This window comes from Mus caroli, unplaced genomic scaffold (assembly GCF_978045245.1).
Source record: "Mus caroli unplaced genomic scaffold, Mus_caroli_1 scaffold_2, whole genome shotgun sequence".
In the NCBI taxonomy this organism is placed as follows: domain Eukaryota; kingdom Metazoa; phylum Chordata; class Mammalia; order Rodentia; family Muridae; genus Mus; species Mus caroli.
The window spans coordinates 143,091,681-143,105,812 of NW_028227257.1; the positions used below are offsets into that span (position 1 = coordinate 143,091,681).

The 14,132-nt window shown below is 49.8% G+C and overlaps 1 protein-coding gene across 8 annotated transcripts in view; it reads left to right on the forward strand.

Annotated features, from left to right (window-relative positions):
• The window catches only part of Dennd1a (DENN domain containing 1A), a 500,745-nt gene that overhangs the window by 484,177 nt on the left and 2,436 nt on the right, over positions 1-14,132 (forward strand). For 7 of the 8 annotated variants that reach the window (XM_085834969.1, XM_085834968.1, XM_085834966.1 and 4 more), the window contains 2 exons: positions 10,356-10,484; positions 13,270-13,528. In XM_085834969.1, coding sequence (XP_085691095.1) covers positions 10,356-10,484; positions 13,270-13,528 — 388 coding nt within the window. The remainder of the gene's footprint in view (positions 1-10,355; positions 10,485-13,269; positions 13,529-14,132) is intronic. The other variant, XM_021183613.1, reaches the window with a different exon arrangement.

The window sequence follows — 14,132 nt, forward strand, 5'->3', positions numbered from 1 at the left end:
GGTAATTGCCCTAGCCCGGTCGGCATCACTTCAGTATTTTCGTGTAATGTGCCTGTCTTAGATTTCTTTCCAGAAAGCATCAAGTTGAGATGAACTGGGCAAGAGTGTGGGGGCTGGTTCAGAGGGCTGGCAAACACAGTGACAGGAATCAAAAGACACCTCAGTGCAGCTCCGGCTGGCCAGCGGGTAGCAAAGGATGTTCTAAGACGTCATTGCTAGGGTTTCTCTTCACATTTTCTTAATGAGGAAGAGGCGAGGCTGTGTTCTCATCATGCCAATGACATTTCTGGTGCCACCCGGGTGTTTTCCTGCATCTCTTCCATGCTGCCATCCTCTACCCTCCCCCCATGCTCCTCCACTTCCAAATGCCATGTCACAACAGCACTTGGATGTGTTTCTCTCAACTGTCACCAGCTCCAGCTGGCAAGACCAAGTTCTTGAAACACAGGAAGCATCCAGCGGAAAATATTTTAATAAAACAGACTCCTCAAATATTGTTCTGGAAGGGAAGGAAAACAGCGCCACCAATCTGTCAGCTCCATGTTGGGAGAGTTGGAAGGAGGGGCTGGGAGGCAGGAACCAGCATCTAGTGGTCTTTGTGGAGGGTGGCTCCTGGTGGCACACGTGGACTCAGGGCCTGCCCTTTGAACCACTGTGACTTGTCTTGAGTCCTAGTTCTTTATCTCTGCTGGGGATATCAAAGTGTACTGGGCTCTTTTAGAGGGTTTGGGCTGCAGCTGAAGGGGTGACTCCTTCCTGCCTGTCCCTGAATTCCAACATACTCAATAGTTATCTCTATTCAGCAAGATGGAGCCTTTTAGGAGTTGGGCACTCTGAGGCCCACCAAGCTCCAGCAGTAGCCAGCAGCTCTCAGCTGAGATCCGTTGCTTCCTTTCCTGCTGACACATTTCTGTCCATTGCTCCCTATATGCATCCATATGTGCACTCATTCAGTAGACATCTCTGAAAACCTGCTAGGCACACATCAAAATGCCGTCAGAGGGATTCCCACTCTGATTCATCTGTTGACTTACATCTGCCCAATCTGAGAGACCATCTCAGAATGATAATATAGAGAGCAGTAAGAGGACATCTGAGGTTAGCATCTGGACTCCACACATGTACCACCGAGGCAAGGGCCTATGACCACATTGACATCCAGGTGTACCAGTATTCCCTATTAGAAGGCTGCAGTGGGATCAGGGGCAGTAGTCCTCACTGAGTGGCTGAGAATATAAAGGGACATCATCTGTGAATAGCCCCTGACTCATCTTCATGGTCCTGAGGTTAGAGACTTGCAGATGGCAGTGGACCTAAAGTGCCCTGTTCTGACCACCTACCCTCTGAGCTCTCTAGACTGCATGGCTTGTTTCTCCAGTCACATGCAGATGCGAATTCTGCTGGCCACACCTATTAGTTAAGTTTCCTCATACTAAAGAAGAGCCCAGATTCAACCAACCACGGATCCGTAAGCCTGCTCACCTCTCACACCAGATCTCTTTTTAAGCAATTTTGCTTGTCAGAATGGTGCAAGTGGCCTTAGAGACAGCCTAGAGGTCAGGAAGGAGACAAGTTCACTCTGATCACATGACTTTGACTCGGCTACACATAAGTATTTGTGTACAGTGCCCTCCAGGCTTTGCCTAGTTATGTTTTTGGAGCTCCTTAGTCTTTGATATCCAATTGTACAGACTTGTCCCTTGTATCTTGATAACTCCTGTCATGTGTGACTACAAACATGTGTGTGAAGGGAGTGTTCCTTCTTAACCTGTCCCTATACTATACTTTTGGCTTTTGTTCCCAAGATTTTATTCATTAGAAAAATGCCGGGGGCTTCGAGATGGCTCAGTGGTTGGGAGCACTGACTGCTCTTCTCAAGGTCCTGAGTTCAAATCCTAGCAAACCACATGGTGGCCCACAATTATCTATACTGGGATCCGATGCCCTCTTCTGGCATGCAGGTATGCATGCAGATAGAGTACTCATACATTAAATAAATAAATAAATAAATAAATAAATCTTGTTTTAGAAAACGAAGGAAGCTGCTAGGGTAACGCCCCTGCTTGCTGAGCGTCCTCTCATTGTATGTCGCTGTAAGACATGGAAGTGTCAGCACCGTCCATGGAAGGCTGCATGCTAGGTTGGTACTTTACACATGGCAGGTCACTACATCCTCGTGAGAAATTGGGAGGTAGGGGACTTGAGCTGTGTTTTATGGTAATGGCTGAAAGTTCAAGAGGTTGATCCTGCCCTTGGTCACATAGCTAGTTAGTAGCACCACTGGCTACACAGCTAGTTAGTAGCAGAGCTGAGCTTCAATTCTCCCTCTTGATAACGAAACCAGTACACCCATCAGTGCTGGAAGAAGATGTCTGTCCTGTCCAACTTAGTGGACAGGAACCACACTGCCGCATCCCTTGTACCAGATCTGCATCCCTTGGGTTTTGGGCAGCCAGCAACACTGGAAATTCTCTAGGTGGGGACAAGTGCAGGTGTGCCAGCCGCATAGACAGTCTGCACCGATTGGAGCCCACACTGCTGAGTGGCAGCAGTGCATTTGTCTCAAGTGTGCTTTGTGGCCCCTGCACCAAAGCCTCAGAAGGTGAAAACAGATTGGAAGCCATTGCCAGAAGCATTTTGTGAGGACCATGACCAAAGTCTGCATCTCAGAACACTTCCTCTTGTGTCGCTGAACAGAAGACAAGCTACCCTAGCACTATGGACATGCTTCACATTCGTCAGTGTCAGATGTCAAGGGAGCCAAGCCCTTTACCTCCTGTATAGCCCAGAACTACCCCAATGCTGGAGTTGGTCATTTGGACAGAGGCCTGGTGCACAGGTGGACTTCCCCATGCTCAAGGTGGCATCCCAGTCTGCCACCTTTGAGGTGCCAAGGCTTCACTTCCTGACAGTATCCAGAGAAGCCACAGTCACATCCTAAATAGGGGGACACATGACCTACCATTCCTCCTCACCTCTTCAACAATGGCCAGTCAGTCCCCTAATACCCTAATGGTTACATTGGATCAGACTTTCTTCCCTGTGCCCGAGCCCCCAGTGTGAGCCTATACTGATAAAATTCCTCTGGATACACACTTGAAGGCACTTGTTTGTAGAAGCATACATGTAGACAGACACACAAACACACTTGTGCGCACACGCACATGGACATGCATATACACATACCTGTGCTCCGAGCTTCTCCAGGGAGAAGTTATATACCTCAACCTTGACTTTGACTGCCAAGCCAGTGCTTATCCAGACTTCTGCTCAAAGGTGTCTCCCGAATGGAGGGATGTAGGAATTGGTGAAGGCAGATGCCTGCCACTCATAGTCCACTAACCCTAGAGATCAACCAGGTGCCAGTAAACAACCACAAACACCTAATGAACATTTACTGTGTGCCAGGTGTGCGTGGAATGTAACTGTGAGGCTGCTAGCACCTCACCTCCTCTGACCCTGCAAGAGCTGGAAGCTGCCACCAGCCCAGCAGCAAGTCTCCAGGATGCCAGCTGGGCCTGGGCCCCAGGGGGCAGGGGCAGCTGTCTTGGTGCTACCCCCTGGCAGGCTGCCAATTCCCACTGCCTGAGCAACCAGAAGTCCAAACACCCTCACAGAAGGTCACAGACCCAATTAGCAGAGTGAGAGGCCCCTGACCTGACTCACTGCCCTCCCCAGTGGATTCTGGGTGGTAGAGACAAAGAGAAGCCTGAAGCCAGATGAGGCACTGGAACCAGGATTAGAAAAGCAGGAACCAACAGGATTCCTCATCCAAGAGTGTGTAAGTTGGCGGTGTTGCCACGCCCACCTCTTCCCCCACTTGACAATGGCTAATGGTGACTAGAGACAGCAGTAGTCCATTTGTTTCGATGGCTATTTATGTGACTGAGTGCAAAAGTCCAGTCAAGGAAAGCTGCGCTCACATGACAGCATCCTCCACACACAGGGAAGCCATTTCCCATCTGCTGACACTACAGGGGAAGCCTCTAGGAGTCAGCCTCCAAAGGCTGTACCTCTTAGCTGAGGCCTCACCCTGGTGCATTAGCTTGTTGGCTAACCATCCCGAGCCCAGCCAGGACAGTGTGGGCCCCTCTCAAATACAAAGGAGCCAACCTACTAGCAAGTGGAACAACTTGCCCTGAAACTGACTGAGTCACACACCTAGGACTGCCAGTGCCCCATCTCCTGCCTGCTGCTGCCATGGTCCTCAGGCAGACATGGTTGTCCTAAGGGCGAAGGGCTGAGATAGGTGTCTCCATTCTCCCTCCCGATCTCCACCTTCCCTCCTACACAGACCCCCCAAAGAGTAACAATGTCTTATTCCTGTGTGTGTCCACCTGGTAACTTGGCAAGGACCATCTCAGGCCATGCTTAGACCATATGTTAATGCCATGCAGGCATTAGAGAAATTTCTGTTGGAAGAAAGGATGGCCACAGTGGTTGCATTAGTGGAGACTAGAAATGTCTCCTATTCCTGATGCAGCCCAGCCACCTGGCCACACATCACCTCCGCCTACCCAACCACCCATCCTTGTGCTATTCTGAGGCCACCAACCCCAGGTCCTCCCTCTCCTGAACACCCCCATCCTTGATGCTCTTAGATGCATCCCTGGCCATCAAGCTACACTTACTCTGACCAGGATCAAAGTGCAGAGTCTATACCATTGTCCAGGGAGCCTCATCAGAGAGTCTGTGAGCCATGGGTACCCTGATCCCCAATCCCTGACCCCTGATCTCCTAGCAGAGCCAGTCTCCAAGGGAGTGGAGTGACCTGGATTCTTGCTGATGACAGTAGGAATTATCACAGACAGCAGAATACCCTTGTTCTGATGGTGACTGGTGATGGCAGTGTCCCTTGTTCCTCGTCAGATATTCATGAAACTGAGCACAAAGGTCCCTGTACACCTAGTTCCTCTCTCAGCACAGCAACCCTTGGCTTTCGGGATCAGCACCAGGTCCAGCTCCCAGAAATACTCAGCCTTGCTTCAGAGACCCTTCTGCTTTTTTAGCCACTTCCAACCTTGTGGTTGGAGGACTGGCTCTGTATCATAGGGTTGAGGAGATCTGGAAACTATAGGTAAGGCTTGCTGGATGACATCCACGTGCTGGGATACAGCCAGTGTAGGACCATCTCTTCATCCCTGACCAGGAGAGAGGTGCCTGGCATTAACCTATGAAGCAACATGGGACAGCAGCGGAGGGTTCGGTACTTAGTAGGCACCATGCAAAGACCTTGGTGACTATTTCACTTTTCTACTTAAACTTTCTGAAAGACGACAGCATCCCCATTTGCAGAGAACCAAAAGTCCAACGATTTTTCCAAGGTGTCTGGAAAGAAAGGAGGAAAAGAGTGGACAGGTGGGCCTTGTCCAGTGCCTTTGTTGTACACATTACCCCACCAGGGCTGTGTCACCAAGGAACACAGAGTAACCAGAGCATTTACAGAGCGAAGACCCTGTGTGCTGGAGTGAAGCGATTCTTCTAGAATGATCACGGTGTCCCTTCATTACCTCAGGAGACCAAGGCCGGGAGGATTCCTCCTACTTTATCTCAAGTGCATTTAAATGTCAATTAAATTTGAAACATCTACATTTGTCAGCACTTCATTTCAGGCCAGCGTGACGTGCGGCTGATTTGTCCATGCGATGTGACACATAAAAAAAACTCTCGAGATGTAGATCTTCCTCATTAAAAAATAAGCCAGCGCGATCCTGGAGCAGCAGAGAGCACAGAGCACATCCCGGCTTCCTGACGCCGTGTCTCTGACATGGTATTTAAAAAGGAACAGCCTCGCCTGTCACCACTGTCACACGCACACGCTAACCATCGACACGTTAAACCAAACATTAGAAAGGGCTCCGATCATCCGCAGGGAACTCCACTGCAGGTGGACAAGGCAGGGGCAACGGGATGATAGGCCCAAGCCATGATGGACAGAGCCTTTCTTGCTGTGACATCACAGCCCTTGCTGGGTAGCCAAGTTCAGCAAGGCCTGCCTTTTCCCAGACAGCCCCTTTGTGTGTAATAAAATCCAGGCAAATGGTGGGGGGCAGACTGCAGGATAGTAGCTGAATTGGGTTAATGAGGGAAGAGGTACATTTTTTTATATTCTGCCTTAAGCTAATAAAAAATTTAAACCTGGACGTTTTCGATGGTTCATCCTTTATCCCTGACAAATATCTGACTGTATCTTTCATGGGAGAACATGAGCAGCTGAATTTAAATAAGTTTATTTTGAAACCACCTTTCATTAAAAGTGGAAGGGGAAACCCCCTGCCTCTCATTCCATTGTTTCAGCTCCAGGAAACAGGTAGCAGGACCCTGTGGTGTTTAGAGACAGGCCAATACAGAGTCCAGCACCACCCTCAGGGAGGGCTGTGTGACCCCAGGCAAGGAACTCCACCTCTCTGAGCTTTGGCTTCTTTGTCATGAAGAATGAGTGAGAAATTTTTATGGACAGCATCTGAGTCCTTTGAGTCATCACCATCCTTATAGCATGAACATGACAGCACTCTGAGTGACCAAATCACATGGCACATTTCACTCTACTGCCCTGTCACTCAAGAAGTAATGATGTGCAGTGAGCACCCGAGCCTGGCCTGGCCAACAGAGTCAGCTGGAGGAGACTTGTAGACTGAAAAGTAGAGCTCACTCTCCTGCATCCTGCACTCACAGCATGTGGGAGGCCCTGGGTGTCAAAGGTGCCCCTCAATGCAGGACTTTAATGACACCAGAGTTCTTCCAGCACAAAGGCTTAAAGCTCTCTGGGAATGTGACAGACTTAGTGACTATCAGCCACCATGTGATCTGTGCCAGGGTCTCTCTGACATCCACACAGTATACGGGTGTCAGAGAGACATTGACAGTAAATCTGAGGGTCACCCAGCACTTCCAGGTGGGGGCTTAAATTCTCTTGTGTGTATCCACAGGACTGTGATCCTCAGGACAGCCTGGCTCCAGTCACTTCCTGGCTTGGCTATCTGCTTGCTTCTCTGTGCTTCATCAATAGTCCCCAGTGCCCCCACAAAACTAGTTTTGTGCTATGAGAGCAGCAGGGACCTAGTTTTGTGCCCAGCAAGCACTAGATCTGCTTAAACATAGGCAAGAAGTGTTCCTGTAGGTGCTCAGACAAATGGGGAGATGACTAGACAGGTGGACTCCATCAAGTTAGTGTAACAGTCCTACACATTAGGGTGCTTGCTCAGAGCCACTTCAAGTAATGACAGACTACCTCCAGCAACTCAGATGGCAGCACTTCCACCACAGGGCCCTCCTAGGGCCTGTGGTGTTGACCTGAACTCTGCCTTGAGGCATCTGCTCTTGGTCCTGTATACCCTGTGTCTAAGCATCTCAGGAGGCAAGTAGAGAATCCAAAGAGGAGGTACATCTATTAGAGCCTTGAAGTGATGAAAAGACCTGGGTGGTATGTTAGGTGCTCAGGGGGGAGAGGAGGAGATAGATCCCCAGCAGCCCAGCCTCATTCCTTCATCCTTTTAATGTGGGCCCTAGGAGGAAGAAAAGCAGCAAAGGTCAAGCCCCTGGCCTATAGCCCAACCAGGAACAGAATTCCAGATTATCTGGGACCCATGAAGCACCAAGATCCACAGCAGGGAGAGCTGGGAAAGCCAGGTCCTTCCCTAGGGGGTAATATTTAGGTCAGGTCATCAGGGGGGAAGAGCAGTCAGTGTGCTGAGGATAGGCAGGCACAAGAGCTGAGTGGCAGAGGAAGTCCTTCAGAGATGGTTCTCAAGCTGAAGTGCCGAGGGTGGATGGGAAAGGGGCCCCAGGGCTTGGCCCTCCAACCCATCCATCCCTGGCATGCACCTCAAGCTGCCCAGAGTGAAGTGAACACAGAGCTTCCTGACCCACACCAGTTAGAGGCTGCCCCATTCTAGAAAGCAGGGGCAATGGGAGGCGGGCGGGAGAGCAGATTACTCCAGCATCTGAGTATTCCTCCTCAGTCATTCTGCAGTGGATTAGCCTCATTGCCTATGAGAGCAGCAGGGACCTAGTTTTGTGCCCAGCAAGCACTAGATCTGCTTAAACATAGGCAAGAAGTGTTCCTGTAGGTGCTCAGACAAATGGGGAGATGACTAGACAGGTGGACTCCATCAAGTTAGTGTAACAGCCAGGCCAGATGAGATATGTTTCATCATGCAGAACCTCCTACCATGAGCTGGTCCTCCTCCAGTTGTGGAAGAGCTGAGGCATCTCATCCTAGGGATATCCAGGTGGTCTGCAAGTAGAGGCTATCACAGCCCTGCACCTGCCACCTCGTGGTGCATGGCCCTGGGCTAGCCACAACCTCCACTGCAGTTTGAGGATAAAACTCATGACCAGCCTTCAGGGACAGGGGAGAAAATGAGGGTGTATGGCTAGAAGGGCTGAGGCTGTGGATGGCTCTGGGAGCTACTTCAAGTAATAACAGGTTAGCTCTAGGAATGGGAATCAGAACACTGGCCATCCCAGGGCTCTCTCCAGCCTCCTGTTCAGACTTTCCTATACTTGTTTCGAATGTGTTGCCCTTTCCTAAATAAAACCTGAAAGGAATTCCAACAGGGAAAGTGTAGGAAGGCTGCTCCCGAGAACAGGTGGCCCTGCCTAATACCCTGTCTCTCCTCTCTGTCTCCTCGAAACTTCATTGTTCCCTCTCGGGTCTCTTCACAGTGAGCCCAGCCATTGACAGAGGCAGAGGTGTTAGTTACAAAGGCATTCATGGTGAGGTCAGGATTTGAACCTGCCACAGTTGGAGATTTCCTCTCCTGTGCCTGTGACCTCTCCTGGGCACTGCTGGTCAGTATATAATTGATAGGAGCCAGGTGTGGACTCTCTGGACTGCGTGTGTTTGTTTATAGAGCTAGAGCACACAGGTGGCTGACAAGGGAGATATATTTTTTATAACAATGAATATTTAATTTCCACATCACAGATGAAAAAGACTCTCTGAAGAAGCATCCAAGGGAGACTCAAGAGAGGGCAGCTAATCAGAAGAGGGTCTTCTCGGGGGCTGCTTCCACATAGCTCACTTTTTCCTTAACTTTTCCCCCTTGATTACTGAAGTAGAGATATGCATGCTGCAGAAAAAAAAAAAAAAAAAAAAAGAAGAAGAAGAAGAAGAAGCATAAGGCGGAGTCATCCACAATCCCACTAGCCACTGCACTTGCTTTTCTAGTCTTTCTCCTGTGCAGTTTCCCACAAGAGATGAGGGATGTAGTATCCTCAGGGAACCAGGTCTGGATGGCAAAATCCAGGATGCTCATGCCTGTTCTGTGAAATGGTATGGTGTCTGCAGAGAGCCCATACACACCCTCCAGTACACTTAACCATCTCTAGGTTACATTTTTTATACCTAATCCAGCATGCATGCTGTGTAGATGCCGTTGAGCTGTGTTGAGGAAGAACATGATGACAGTACAGACCGCACATGCTCAGTAAAGATGCAGTTTTTCCAAGCATTTTCTTTGTTTTGTTTTGCAAGACAGGGTTTCTCTGTGTAGCTCTGGCTGTTCTGGAACTTGCTCTGTAGACCACGCTGGCTTTAAGCTCACAGAGATCCACCTGCCTCTACCTACCATTGCTGGGATTAAAGGCCTGCACCACCACACCCACACATTTGTAACTCACAGCTGATTAGAACTATAGAGATGGAGCCTACAGGTGTGGGGAGCCCAGTCATAAAGAGAGCAACTGTGCCATGCTTTACATTCTCTTCATTAGCATTATATTTAATGGGAAGATAGCTTTCAGCCAGCAGTTCCTAGCTCTGCTTGCTGGAAGAGTTTAGTACTTTAAACAGAAGAGATGGCTCAGCGATTAAGAACACTTGACTACTCTTCCAGAGGTCCTGAGTTCAATTCCCAGCAACCACATGGTGGCTCACAACCATCTGTAATGAGATCCAATGCCCTCTTCTGGAGTGTCTGAAGACCAAGACAGTGTACTCATATACATAAAATAAATAAAATTTATTTTAAGGAAAAAAATTTAAGCCAGGCGTGGTGGCGCACGCCTTTAATCCCAGCACTCGGGAGGCAGAGGTAGGTGGATTTCTGACTTTGAGGCCAGCCTGGTCTACAAAGTGAGTTCCAGGACAGCCAGGACTATACAGAGAAACCCTGTCTGGAAAAAAAAAAATTATAAAGAAAGAAAGCAGTGTTATTTTAGGGTTAGCCTGCTAGAAGTGGGTAACCAGGTCAGACATTCTGGGTGAGAGTTCAAAGCCCTCGGCACACATAGCAAATGCAGCTTCCTCTTGTCTTGGAGGCAGCCTCCTTACCCCAGTGGATGCCCTGGTCTTCCCCTCACCCTGTGCTCTCATGGTGTCCTAACTGCCTCTTCTTTTCTCTCTTGTCCAGCCTGGTAAAGCCCTTGCGACACTATGCTGTCTTCCTCTCTGAAGACTCCTCTGATGAGGAATGCCGACGGGAAGAGGCCCCCAGCACTGGCTTCACTGAAAGCCTTTTCTTCTCTGCTCCCTTTGAATGGTCTCTCTTCCTCTTTCCAGCTCCTTGGGCTCAGCCTGGTGACTCTTTGGGTGCAGTGGGGAGCATGGGGGACTGGGGCTGCTTGCTGCCATGGGGAGAAACGTTCCTGGGTGCCAACTTGCAGGGTGGCTGCCATGTCTACAGGCCTTCTCTCAGGCTCGTATTGTGCCGGCCCCACAGGGCTGTGACAGCAAAGGTGTCAGGTGAGACTGAAGCACTGATCCCCATTCCCTACAAGGGGGGACGACTCCATCAGTGGAACTGGCGACCACAGTAAGCCTGACTCCTGACCCTCCTTTCCTCAGTGCATCTTAGAAAGCCATGGAGATAGGAAGGTTAAGTAAAAGGCCATATGTGGTGATATACATCTGTCGTCTCTGGTGAGGTAGAAGGACTGTGAGTTTGAGGCTAGCCTGGGCTGCATAGCAAATTCCAGGCCAGTCTGAGCTATATACGTGAGCCTTTCTAAACATGTATACTATGCATACACACACACACACACGTCACACACACACACATGTTATGATCTACCTGGGTTTCTTTCTTTTTCTTTTTTTTTCTGAGACAGGGTTTCTCTGTGTAGCCCTGGCTGTCCTGGAACACATTCTAAAACTCAGAGATCTGTCTGCCTCTGCCTCCTGAGTACTGGGTTTAAAGGCGTGCACACCACCAGCACTACCTAGGTTTCCTAAAAGTAATTTCATCTTAACTCTATTATTTTATGATGTAAGTTACATACAAATTCCAAACACCATTTTTCTTTTCAAGGAAAAGAAGGCTTACCTTACATACAAATGGACTTCCCAGGAGCCTCAGCGATGTGCCCACAACCTACCAGAGTGCCAGCTGCTGCCCACTTCACAGTCAGGGGTCCTTGTCGCCCTCCACTATCCCCATCCTCAGCCCCTCCCAGCTCTCTGACCTTAGCAAGTTCCCAGCATCAGATCTGCTCCCTATGGCTTCATCCTGGACCTTCTAAGTCAAGGCTGCTCTGCCCCCTGCTCGTTTCCTGCTGCCAGCTCACTGGGACAATAGCAGTGGTTTGTCCCTGTTAGTCCACAATCCCTGGGCTTCACACATACCTTTTTAGTAATTTCATTCTCTCTTTGATCTTTTTCTTTTAAATGTTTGAAGAATCAGCTTCTCCCCAGCAGGAATGTCTGTGCTATCACAGGTCTAATGTGTCCACTGATGTAGCTATTACTAGTGAAAGCAGAAAGAGCTATTGAGACAACATATGCTCATCTGAGTGGCAACTGCGACTCACCCTGCGGGAAAGCAACCTACTTGAAAGACTCCCACCTACTCTGCCCTAAGCCTTACCCCAACAGGCCTCTGAACTAAATGATTGACTGGCATTTTTCCCCGAATTTTACGATGTTAGGAATGGAACCCAGGACCTCACATGCTACACATTCTACCACTGAGAAGCAGTGGTTAAAATTCATTTCCTTAGCCTGTACCCAGAGCCAGTTCAAGGCTTCCTGTGTGTTTTTAAAAGGGGCTGTGCCATCCTAATTCACAACACAAAAGGGTTAAGAAAACTGTCTCCTGTTTTGGAAGGAAGGACTCTTCCTTATCCCTCCCTCTGTGCTCAGATTAGATTAAAGGCTCTTGGTCAGAGTGAGGAAAACTTTGAAGAGCCAAGCCGGGCGTGGTGACTCACGCCTTTAATCCCAGCACTCAGGAGGCAGAGGCAGGTGGATTTCTGAGTTTGAGGCCAGCCTGGTCTACAAAGTGAGTTCCAGGACTGCCAGGGCTATACAGGAAAACCCTGTCTCGGAAAAAAAAAAAAAAAAAGACTTTGAAGAGCCTCCAACTTTGCTTCCATTCCACCCCTTGCTGGGTGCTGGGACTCACAGAATTGTTTTACTTAACTCCTCTGGGTTTCCGTGCTCTCATCTGTAAGGTAGGGTGTAAGTCCTAGACAGAAAAGTCTGATGAATGGAGTTGGGACTTCCTCCTCTTTCAGTGGGCCTTTGGTGTCAGCCTGCTTGTGACCAGCAGGTGGAGCCCTCAGTCCACTCCACCAACACCATGTGCACAGCCAGCCTGACCCTAAAAGGGAGGCATTCATTGCACTGGCCAGCCTTCACCAGAGGTCAGGGCTGGTGCTGCCTCCCCACAGATCAGTGGTGCCCTAAAACTCAGCGGGAAAGCAAAAGGAACCAGCTGTTACTTCACCCAGCTCTCCCAAAAAGTTGTGTGGCTACACAGACCTCACAGAGGGTGGGCTGCTGGCTGCAGCCATGCATGCCATCAGTGGTTTGCTCCAGCCTCAGCATACCCTCTGTGCTTGTTCATGGAACCACACCACCACTTGAGCAGCTGAGATTTACAAAGGTTAACTGACTCACCCAGGTTTCCCTGGCAAGGTAGAGAACCAGGGCTCAAACATAAATCATATAAGCTAAGGCCTAGAAGGTTCCCTAGAGATGCTAGGGCTCCTGGTTCATGCTCTGGACCTGACTCTAAAGCTAAGGTTGGCCACTATTCAGGAAGCAGGTGGGACAAAGGAATGCATGCATCTGCCTGCTATGCCCCCTCCACACCTACCTGGTCTGTACGTTACAGACCTTGAGCCCTGGGGCGCTTCACCATCTCCTCAGAGAAAGTGAGAGTCGGAGCATCCCATCCAAGGCACCAATCGCACTAAAGAACCCAATCCGGCCCCAGGAGAACCACAAAACATTGGTCCTGGAGCTTAGTGTCTCAAGGGCTAGGGCCACTTGCTGCTCCCACAGATTCCTTAGAAGAAAATCCAGCTGGCTTTGTCTCCTCCTAGGCCACAGCCATACCGGACATTGAAAGAATCAGACAGTGCAGAAGGTGATGAGACCGAGAGTTCAGAGCAGCTAGTTCGAGAACCCTGGGGACCTACTCCTGCTCCACCTGACCGAGCTGCCAGCATTGACCTTCTAGAAGATGTCTTCAGCAGCCTAGACGTGGAGGCACCACTGCAGCCGCTGGGCCAAGCCAAGAGCCTGGAGGATCTCCGGGCCCCCAAAGACTTGCGGGAACAGCCAGGGAGCTTTGATTACCAGGTATGGTGGGAGTAGGGTACAGTAGCTGATGGGGTGTCTCCTCCTAATGAGATAGGTCCTCCTAGTCACAGTGGAAGGGACCAAGGGAGACAGGACATCACACCCCCACCCTCCCCACCCTGTGTTAATACTCCAACCCCACCCAATTTGGAGCAGCACACTGTGTTGCCAGCTATCACTGGGAGCTATCTATCACGCTAGCACAGCAGGGGGTGTCTGCCTGCCTCCATTCTTATCTGATAGTTGGCTGCTGCAAGGCTTGTCCAGGCCCACCAGGCTCCTTGGATCAAACTCCTGGGTTCTGGATTGGTTCTCCCAGTGCGACTATCAGTCAGCTCCCCTCTCTGGGATTCATAGATTATCCCACCTGCTGGGAATGAAGCAGCTCTAGTCTAGCCCAGGTCAAATGGAGGCATGGTCAGGACTCAAATACAATCTCTTCTCTGGCTCCTGTCCCTTCAGCCAGGCCTAGAGTCACACTTGCCCCTTTGAGGGTAATCAAAGACACCACAATCTCTGAACAGCAAAAAGGCTCAAGCCATTGTTAGGTAGCCCACAGATGGAGACGTTTTCCTGAAACTGCTTGGCAAGCATAGGCATTTGT